Consider the following 11,805-nt stretch of genomic DNA (forward strand, 5'->3'; position numbering starts at 1 on the left):
AGTTTTTGGTCCTTTAAATTTTAGAAAAATTATCTGAATACACATCTTATTTTATCATAATTTTTAAAATTTTAACATTTAAAAAAAATCAAAATTTTTTGTGCGGATACATCACTTCTCTCTCGCAGATACATCTCTATCTCTTTCGAATATATCTCTCCTCTCGGATACATCCTTCCCCTATGATTTTTGTGCAATAAGTGATATGTTTGGTATAAATTATATAATGTATATGTTGTGTCTACTGGAGTTTTACTTAATACAATTTGCTATTGTAATTTTAATATTCGTGATATGTTTGGTATAGTACGGTATAATTGAAACTTTAATATCGTAATTTTAATATTCGCATTTTAAAGACTATTATATCATCACCATACTAAGTTAATTCGGTATGATTCAGTATTTTGAAATTTGATTTCAGTATTTTGTTATTGGTAATCATAATTTGTTTAACAATGACTAATATATTCTCTTATAATAGAGTGTTATGACTTCGACAATTTTAAGAATATCTCAATCAGATCATACTAACACATTATATGAGTACAAATATACATTTAAAAGAAAGTACAAATTCAACAAAGATTTTCTTATATAGGTATCGATATATATATAAGTTAAATCGTTCCAAAATATTGCACGTTTGTCATGTAAATTTTGCTCTAGCAAAAGTTTTAAAATTAAAATTGCAGCACAAATTATATTGTTACCAATTTTATTGAATCCTATTAACAACAAAACTCAACACGTTATCAAAAATAGAACATTAATTAAAAAATAAAATTAGCCAGGTTATCATAATTATAATTAAATTCCACCCAAACAACCATTATAAATTGAAAAGCTTCAACTTTTATGCATATATATGTAGCAGTAATTTTACACTATCGGGTCACTCAAAATATAATTACAAATATCATTAGAAAAAAAAAATCGTGAATGTTACAATGAAACAAACACATACTAATAGTGTATAAGCAATCTTTTTTAAAAAAAAATTTACTGTCAGCATACATAAGTTAAATCTAATTTTTTTTAACTGCTAAAGCCGACGATCTTTTCCATGGCATCAACGGTAACTTTTCTTTCCCAATCATAAAATGTAGTAAATTCTTTATCATTACCAAAAATTTCTTTAACACAATCCTGGCAAGTTTCTAAATCAGTAGACAATGCACTTAGGTCAACATTTGCACTATAATAAGCTCCATTTTTAATATCTACTATGGTTTTTTTCATCGAATCGACTGCGTTTTCGTACACTTCTTTGCATACTAAAAGACAATCTTTAGCAAATGCATCAGTTGAAGGATTACTCAAACGTTTTTCAACAACGTTAATGAGAAATTGTTGTGTTTTTTCGAGGGAGGTTAACATAAGTGAGTCAACGTATTTGTTGACCGAATCTTTGTCTCCTAATCGAACGTTGCCATCTGGCATTTCATAATTTAGCGATGATGATGGTGATTGTGATGGTGATGGTGAGCCGTATGGCGATAATGATATGTAGGAAATAGGGATAGGGGAAGCAATGTTGAATTGAAAAATAAGAAAAGAAAGGGAAATGACAAGTAAGACTTGGTTGTGAAGAGCCATTTTTTTTTCCTTTTTCTTCTTTTATTGATTTACAAGGAAGAAAAAGGAAAAATATATATATATATGATAATTTTTATTATTATTATGAGGGAAAAATGAAATGATTTAACTAGGGTTATATTTATATGTAGGAAGTTTTATATGGAGATCCAAGAAAATAGATTGTTTTAAGGTGAATATTTTTGGCCTTATTACAAGGCAAGTGTAGGTTATAGGTCAAGTTGTTTGTTAGAATTTTTAAAATTTTTGGTGTTATAGTACTTTATAATTTACATTGTGTCAAAAGTTTCCCTATAACTATTTCGTTTTTTAACATTTCAACTTCTTCGGTTAATTTTTTTATGACTTTAAAGCGAACTTTAGATAAATAAATAGTTTTATTTGAAATTAAGTAAAGATTTGACACTTGAAGTGGTCGATCTCAAGTATTGAAAGCTACTGCAAGCTAAGGAATCCCATCATCTAGGAAGGATAGATAATTGAGAGATCATATAGGGCGATAGCGATAGACATAGAAACTGAACTAAATTTAGATATTACTTCCGTAAAGGAAAGGAGAAAACTATTCGATTTTTAAATAATATTTATTCAATTACTATGATTAAGTTTGATTGAGAGATCATATAGGGCGATAGCGATAGATATAAAAACTGAACTAAATTTAAATTTTACTTCCGTAAAGGAAAGGAGAAAACTATTCGGACGATAACAACGTTAAATTTAAATAATATTTATTCAATTATTGTGATTAAGTTAAGGTAAAGAATATATTTAAATAATTTGGCATTAATATTTATTATTATTAAGATTTGGTAGACTTTTGTTTGTAGTAATAAACCATAGATCCTTCAAGAAAATTAAAGAAGGAAAATAAAAAACCATAAATTAAAAAGGGCCCAACCGGGTTCGAACCGGTGACCTCTTGATCTGCAGTCAAATGCTCTACCACTGAGCTATGGACCCTTCGATGATAATTCGAACTATAATATGATACATAACCAAGAAACTCTAATTCTTTTTTGTTGTTTATTGCGTTTTAAGTATATTTTTAGACTAGATAAGTTTACCATTGTCTTCGTCTCGATTTATGACACGATAAAGTATTTGAGAGTGAACTAAGTTTTTTTAAATTGAAATTTCTTTATATGTGTGAATTTTAAATATTTAAAATTATTAATAATTGTGATTTATGACAATTTTTATTTAGTTTTTAAATATGCAATGATCGTTTAGAAAATCTTAAAGCTTTTCAGTTCGAAATTGCATTAAAATTTAGAATTTTAGAATCTTAAAAATCTAATAGTTCCATGTAAATTTGGATACGAGTAGAGCTGTGAATAAGGGTTGGCCCACCCCATTCGGGCTAACTTATACAGGCTTTGAAATTTTACATGTCAGGCATGACTAGCCCTAATTGTTTTGGAACAAAAAATGATCAGCCCAACCACAAGTACATGGGCTATGCCAACCCTCTTTTCTTAAAAGTATATAATTTTTTTTAAAAAATAAATTATAATTTCAAAATATCATCATAAATATAGATAAGACAATATTCTATGGTGTTTATATTACTACTTGTTAATCAAATTTACAAAAAATAATGACAATGTTCCATACATGGAGTTTTTATTTTATGTAGTATATATTTTATAAACATAATTTGTATTTAAATTATAATATTTCAAACTTTAAATAGATTTTGAGTTTATACTCTTGTTATTTTAATACTCCATTTATTAAAAAAAAATTTAATTAACTTTAGTTGGCCTACGGGCCGGCTCTATTCATATTTCTCAAGCCCCATAAATTGACAACTTATTCAGTTCGGGCTACAAAAACCCTTTCTTAATGAGCTCCAAATATCATAGTTCAGCCCTATCAAATCACGGGTTAGACCAAGCCAGCCAATGAGGTTAGCCTATATTGACAGTTCTAGATACGAGTGACTACGACGTTCTCCCCCCACCCCCCTCCTCCTCCTCATATTCAAAACATATAGCTTTGTTTACAGATTCAGTATCTTCACTATTATTTATTTAGAATTTAATAAGTTATCTCTTACTTATAAACTCATAGTTTATTAAAGAGATAATGCACGAGTATCCTCTCAATGTATGTTTGAAATTCCAAAGACACATTTATATTATAATAAGGTCCTATTATCCTCCTAGACTTATTTTATAAGTAATTTTCTGTTCTTTTTAGGCCTACGTGACACTAACTTGAAAAAAAAAAGTCAACCAGCGTTCAACCCACAAGATAGCGTCACGTAGACCGAAAAAGGATAGAAAGTTATTAATAAAATAAGTTCAAGAGAATAATAGGACCTTAATATATTATAAGTATATCTCTAAAATTTTAAGCATACATTGAGAGAGTATCGTATATTATCCCTATATTAAAATTTAAGGTAATGAATTCAAAATTCTAATTTCGAACATGCTTAGGTGAGTATTTTGAATGCAAAGACATGACACTTGAATTCCCAACCAACTTATATACATACAATAAAAATTTTCCTCATGAAAACTTGTGTTTTTGGGACAATTAAGTTCATTTGCCGCCCCACCAATTTCCCACCTTTCCAGGAATAATAAAATATCATGCATCATCTATAGAAAGTAGTTACTCTTTGATCTTTGTTTAATACTAGAGATAAAAAAAATTAAAGAAAAAAAAATAAATACTCTCGAACTGCTATAAATGGTATATAAATATTCTTCGTTATTCTTTTGAGATATTGATATCCCTGTCATTCATAAATTAGAGCACATATGCCATTCACTCTAACGAAGGGGCAGGGGCACCATGTCCCCAAAGTATGATGGCGAGGGCACCAATGTCCCAAAGTATGATGACAAGGACACCAATATCCCAAAGTATGATGGCGGGGGCATCAATGTCCCAAAAGTATGACGAAGGGTATTTGCATACCATTTACAATAGTTTGGAGATATATCTGTCCTTTTTCCCAAAATTAAAATAATTTTACCTATTTCATACACATCGTTCAGCAAATTAAATTTAGAAGTGGATATTGTGTTTTGACAATAACGCATTTAATTCAGCATTTCTATATGCGGAGACATAAATTTATATATATAATTAATTAAATTGTAATTAAGAAACGTAAAGACAAACAAATTAAAACGATTGAATATTTTTTCTAAAAAAATTGGGTATTATGAGGGTTGAGAATGTGCCTTTACTCCCTTCCCACGCCACCATAACTCCACTCATGTGATGTTAAGACTTTTAAATATAAATAATTAATAATTTCTTTTTTAAAAAAAAAACATAAAGACACACAACTCTCAGATAAAGATATTAAGCTACTTTAGGGTAAGTGTTAACTCTTTCTTTCTTGATTTATGCTTATTTATGAACTTATAATTATTATTTTAATATTTTTAAATTGTCAAATATCGTGATATATAGTATTTTTTACGGTTTATAAATATATAAATTTTATTTTTAAAAATTTAAAGTTTTTACATACAAAAAATTTACAGTCATAACTAAAATTATTTAACCATCAAAAAGCAAAAAATATCACATAAATTAAAAGAAAAATAATAATAATTTAACTAAAAAAAATTATTTTATTCGTCATGAAATAATTATAGCATATATATAAATTAATTAATTTACTTTTTATAAAAAAAAAATTGAAACATCATTCTTTAAATATCATACCTAATTTTAACAACTTTCACATATCACATTGACTCTATCCTGCACCGCTTGCTATCAATTTATATGATTTATGATTTTCTGTTTTAGTAAATTTCATAATCATATTTTTATATTAATTAATTATTTAAATATTTAATTTTTTTGAATAAAATAATTTATAATTGTACAAATCTCTAGAATTTATTTTAAGTCATAAATTTTAAAAGATATGACAAAAAAAAATGACGTTGGAGTCATAATTGTGGCGTGGAGACTCAGCAACTAAACGGAGTATCATTTACGTCTATTTGTTTTATTTTATATAAATAGTTTCGTTTAATAGGCGTATAAAAATAATATTGAATAACGTATATTAATTAAATTTATATATATGGATTAAAAATTTTAAAAGATTAGAATATATTATAGTATACACTTTAATATATAATAAAAATTAAATTTTACTAATACACAAAATTAACGCATATATTATTTTTATTAATAAAATCTATCAAAACGACATCGTTAAAGCAAAAGGCTAAAAAGAAAGTACAGCCAAAACAAAGTAAAATATCCAATTCTCTCGGCCACTAAATCCTTGAGTCATCTTAGATGGACACGTGTAAAGCTATCCAATTTCACGATTATAAGAATTTTTCACTTTATTTTTTTCAAAAATTTCTTATTAATTTTATATTGCTACTATATAATTATTTATTTTTATATTTAGACGACTTATATTGATAAAGTAGCATAATTATTTATTATTTCTTAATTTTTTTGGTCAAGTTAATAATAAATAATTATTATTGATTGCATTGATATTTTTGACATTTTTTCATTAACTTACTGTATATATAAGTAAAAATTTTAATGTAACGAACTGTTTTTTTAATATATACTCGATATAATTTGAACACTTAATATTTATCATGATGAAATAGTAAGAATTCACATGCCCTTGGTTGGATATTCTAAAAATAAGTTGTAAAAAAATAAAAAAAATATCGTCATGTATTGAGTTATATGTTTTATCTAAATTTTATAATTTTTAAAAATTAATCATATTATTATTATACTTTTTAAAAGAACTTTTTAAAAATTTATCGAATTTTGAATATCACGTAACAAAAATATATATACGAATAAAATATTCGAATACATATGAGATGAACGTATTCGAGTGAAAAAGACATATTAAAGCAAGAAAAAACGTATCTTAAAAGGAGATAAACAAAGAATATATTCGAAAGGAAGGGATGTATTAGCGAGGAAGAATTTAATGATAAATTTTTTTATTAATATCTGATACTCTCTCCTTCTTTGTAAATAGCTGGATCAAACTATGATATCTTATGTATTATAATCTTGATCGAATAGTTAATTAGTTTTAAAAATATATTTAAAAATTAAATTATATTATTATAACTTATAAAATGAAACGGAGGAAACGCGGAATAGTGAAGTATTGTTATTGCTACCATAGCCTTATCCAATTCCTTATTTTTAGGATTATCTTTTTTTTTTCAATTCAAAATTTGAAATCAAAGCAACTTTTTTTCAACCTCTATTTAAAATTCAACTTCCCCACTCCACTCTCTCCAGATCTAAATCTCAATATCTCTCTCTTCCATGGCGATTCGAACTATCTACGGATTGATATTCTTAGCAACATCCAGCTTTTGCTTCATCTTCCTCTATCTCGCTCTTCAACCAATCTTCTATTTCACCTCCTAACACCGCCGGCGGTGCCACTATGAACCGACCGATATGGTGGACCGGTAGCAGAGTCGATGAAGAACAATTTTTTTTCCTTCCACGGCGGCGACGCGAAATTCCGGCAGATCGGTTCGTAGATGAATACAAGTATGTTGAATGTATACTTTTGTTTTCATTTTAGCTTAGAACGGAAAAATCACAGTGATATTTGGTTTTTGTTTTGACGGATCTGGATTTGATATTTTTGTGATTTCGTTTGTTTCAGCTTGAAATTTTGTTGTTAATCATAGAGATTTATAATTTTGCAAAAATTAATTTCTTCGAACGATTATGAATTTATGAATTCATTTTGTTGTAGCAATTATAACACAAAACATTTTGTTTGCAAATTTGTGTCAAAATTTTCATTTTGTTATTTCTATTTACGAATTAAACTCACGCTTATTATATTCGAATCATGTAGAAACGGCCACATGTATTCAAAATATAAATTCGATATAATTTTTAAAACTTTTGCGGATGATGGATTACGTCATAATAAGACTTATTACATCAGCTTTTATTTGAATACTTTCAGTGTTCAAATCAATAAAGAAAGTGAAAAACAAAAATCAATGGATATGTATAGTTACATATTCGACAAAATTTAATCATTTGAAATTTATATTATACAAAAAAATTTATTTAATAGGAATAAATAATTTGTTTAAAATTGAATAAAGGAAAACAATTAAGTATTGTTTTAAACCTATAAATTAGAGATCATGAATCTATCTCTTAACAAATTTATTTTCATATATCTCATTTTAAGACTATCTCAATGTAAAATAATACTTTTCGTTTCAATTTGTATATAATTTTTTTAATAGAAAGAAGAAAATAAAAAAAAATGGAAAAAACAATATCATATACTAAATAGACTAAAAAATTATAATAAAACGGAAAAATAGTAACTCGTGAACGACGAAGTAATTGACAAAAAAAGAAAAATTCCTTTCATTTCCCAAATCTAGGGCTGTTCAAAATTGAATTAAATTCGAGAAAAAAGTTATTGATTTATAATATTGGGTTATTGATTTAATGGTTTTGATTTTTGTTGTTATCAAGTTATCGATTCTTAACGGTTTGAAGTTTTTTCTTAACGGGTTAATCGATAATCCGATAGTAAAGTAAATAATTATATTTATATCATTTTGTATATAAAATTCTCGACTTAGACTTAAATTCCTACTTTTATTTTGGTTGTCTCAAATACTTGGTTATTCTACAACGTAAAAGTGTTTGCTTTTGAACAAGAAGTAACTTGTGAATTAAAGTGCATGGGTTATTTGGTTTATCACCTTGTTTCTAAGTGATTTTTAATGTTTTTTCTTTTCTGTTAAATTTTAACGGTTAAATCGATAACCGAATCGATAACAATCCAAAATCGATAAACCAATAACTGATAAGCCAATATCTTAATGGTTTTATAACGGTTTAGCATCTCTACAAACCGACAACCAATAAGCCAACATAATAAACTTTAAAACCGAATCGAATCGGGCGATACACAGCCATAGCCAAATCTATATTATATTAAACCAAATATATGTTACACAAATAAAAACAAAATATAAATATAAACATCACCATTACAATTATTAATAGTTATTTATAACCTTCTAAGGTTTTTATTATTGAGAATTCCTTTGTAAAGAACTTGCCTATTCAAAGGCATAGATTCTAAACTCTCATCATTAGATTTATCTTTGTTTTGAGACCCCAATTCCACAACTTTATTACAAAACATAACCTTCTTCTTTGCTTGATTTTTATCTGGTCATACAAATTAAAAAAAAAATATCATCAAAATTAACATGAATAATCCATCCATAGTACTCAGAGGTTGCAAAAAGTTTCATATTTCATAAAATTTATAATATGATTTATTTGAATCGATGATCCATAAAAAATAATCTCTCTACTTTCTGGAGTAAGAGTACAACAACGTATGCATACCCTTCTTAAACTTACTTATGAAATTGCATACTGTAGTATTATATGTTTAATACGTCTTTTTTTCTTAAATCTCACTTATATAATTATATTTAAAGAAAATAAGGACTACGGTTCCAGCGGATATAAAAAGAGAAATGTATGATAAAAATTTTATTTTTAAAAAAATTACAAAGTCAAATAAGAAAAAAAAAATTTAACAACTTCCAATAAATTTGAGAAGTTTGTCCTCCTTTGGGTTTAATCTTAACACGTACTAAAATCTCCCTATTTTACGCTACAACACTATTTAAAATATATATATAAAAAAAATCAATAACTTTCATCAAATATATATTCATACATAATCTAATTTTTCGATAAAGGAAGATTCAAATAATTGGATAAACTCCTTCTGCTTCTCTAATTTCGCTTTTAAACTTTTAACGATAAGAATAAATATGAGACTTTTAAATCGATTCATGAGACTATATGCAAAAAGTAACGTTATAAATCGATTCAAACTATAACATACGATAAAATCGAACAATTAGAAAAATTACCAATTTGTAGTTCCAATTTGTTGATGAAATTAGAAAGAAGATGTTGATGCACTTTCATAGCAAGAAGAACAACACTTCCAGAAACTGCAAAAACAGCCATAAATGCACTTCCCAATGAATTCTCCATTTTCCTCTTCCAAAAAATAAAATAAAAATTATGCAATTTTAAATATTTTGAGGGGAAAAAATTAAAGGAAATTTTCTTGAAAAATTATAAATAAAAACATTTTATTATTGATGATAATATGTAAGAAATTCATGGAATTATGATATAGAACAATGGAACAGTTAAGTTGTTGTATTTAAAGGGAAAAAAAATTATTTGGAAATGGGAAAATGAATTGTCAACTGTTTTTATTTTTTATTTTTAGATTTTTCTAAATTTATTCTGCAGTTTCTATCGAATAACATCAGCACATATATATATATGTGGCATTTGACTTTTTGTTAACACCAAACAATAAAATAGACATTTTATGGATTTTCAATCTATTTTTATCACCTAAAATTTAGTTTTATCCTAGAAAGATACATCCAAATATATTTATATATACAAATATTTTATTTTTTTTAGAGGGTCATATTCATTTTTTACTTTTTTCTTTTTTATATTAAAAAAAGTCATGAAAATATTTTCATCTGGTATTTTAGATTAAGGGTGTATTGATACAAAGAGAAAATATTTTTTAGCAAAATAAATTAGTTTTTTAATTTATTTTCTTTTGTTTGGTGTGTATGTATAAAAATATTATCTTAAAATTATTTTAAGATATTTATTTTTCACGAATATATATTCAAATTTTAATATTTTTTCCAAGAGGGTAAAATTATCTAAACATAAGAAAATAATTTAATCAAAGATTGTTTGGTACAAGTAGAAAAGATCAAAGTTGGTGTGGCAACTAATTATGGGAATATTATACAATATTAATTACACTTATTTGGAGAATGGAATCCTTTAATTAAATATTAATCCATATTACTAGCCTAGGTACTAATTATTATTATTATTATTATTATTATTATTATTTCATATGTTAGTATTTTTATATTCAATTTATTTGAATTAGAAAGTCTAACATATTCCTCCTTTGTTCTAGTAATATATGGTTGCACGTTTATAGTACTTGTAATAGTTTATAATATTTAAAATTACTCCTAATTAATCCATCGGATTATGCCATCATCGAGTTAAATAAAAGTATACGTATTATTGTAAAGTTATATTAAATTTTATCACTTACTCTTCTTTCTTCTGTTGTTTTAATGTGAAATACGTCTAAAATAATTCGTACTAACTATTATTAATATGTTAGTCCTTTCTGTTCGAATCGCTCTCATCGACTCGCCCTCGAGGTCCTATTTGTTTTCATTTTAAAGTCTTATTTTAGGGAAACGAGGGAAGTAACTCATTTTTCTTTCTTTACCTATCCATATTATACTCCCTTTGACCTCAATTAATTGAAATTAATCATTACTTATTATTATAAAGATGGGGTATAACAACCTACTCAGAGTTGTGACGAGATGATTGAAATATTTTATTTTGAATAAGTGATTTTGGGTTCGATGAGATTGCCCTCAACCAATTGTGTAACTTTCCCTTCTAAAATATACCTATAACTCGTGGTGGGTAATATTAATTATTACTCATATTAATTATTACTCAATTAATTTCATTTTATATGACTCATATTTCTTTTTAGTTAGTTTCATAAGAATTAACTTTAAAAATGTTTATTTCATCCTTAATGAAATGATTTATAGTTAAATAAATATCATTCACTTATTTTAAATCACAAGTTTCAAAATTCTTTTTTTTAAACAAAAAAATAATTTAAATTAATGTCAAGTTAAACTATGTCATGCAAAATTCAGGCAAAAATAATTCTCTTTTGTTTTTTCAGTTTGTTAGTGTCAATGAAGTTTATTTATAAATTACGCAAAAAGTATTGTAAGTCAGAATAATTGACAATTCAAAATATTTAAAAGATTTATAAAAAAAAATCAATCAAAGATAAGCTTATTTAAATTTTAAAATTCAAAATGTGTCACGTAAATTGAAAAAATGGAGGACGTACCTTATCATAATTAAGATGAATTTTCTTTATTTACATTAGTTCGATGTTGTACCTATATCTAACCTCAAACTTTTGTCAACCAAAAATTAAATTTTAGCACACGAAGTTATGTCCCTAATATAAATTATAGAAAATAGACAAGTATACCTTTGAACTACTATATATGACATGCAGATATCCTTCGTCATATTTTT

General features: G+C 25.8%; 1 protein-coding gene, 1 long non-coding RNA gene and 1 other non-coding gene across 3 annotated transcripts; all 3 read right to left on the reverse strand.

Annotated features, from left to right (window-relative positions):
• Positions 1–1,038: 1,038 nt before the first annotated feature.
• LOC138338969 (putative invertase inhibitor) lies at positions 1,039–1,599 on the reverse strand. Its single transcript, XM_069290076.1, has one exon. The coding sequence runs from the start codon at positions 1,597–1,599 to the stop codon at positions 1,039–1,041; it is 561 nt and encodes a 186-aa protein (XP_069146177.1).
• Positions 1,600–2,490: 891 nt separating this feature from the next.
• TRNAC-GCA (transfer RNA cysteine (anticodon GCA)) lies at positions 2,491–2,562 on the reverse strand. The gene has a single exon. It is a non-coding gene; the product is annotated as a tRNA-Cys (tRNA).
• A 5,987-nt stretch (positions 2,563–8,549) lies between these two features.
• LOC138338678 (uncharacterized) lies at positions 8,550–9,922 on the reverse strand. The gene is made up of 2 exons (XR_011211848.1): positions 9,531–9,922; positions 8,550–8,808 (listed from the first exon to the last, which is right to left on the reverse strand). It is a non-coding gene; the product is annotated as an uncharacterized lncRNA (long non-coding RNA).
• Positions 9,923–11,805: the final 1,883 nt, after the last annotated feature.

This window comes from Solanum lycopersicum, chromosome 10 (assembly GCF_036512215.1).
Source record: "Solanum lycopersicum chromosome 10, SLM_r2.1".
In the NCBI taxonomy this organism is placed as follows: domain Eukaryota; kingdom Viridiplantae; phylum Streptophyta; class Magnoliopsida; order Solanales; family Solanaceae; genus Solanum; species Solanum lycopersicum.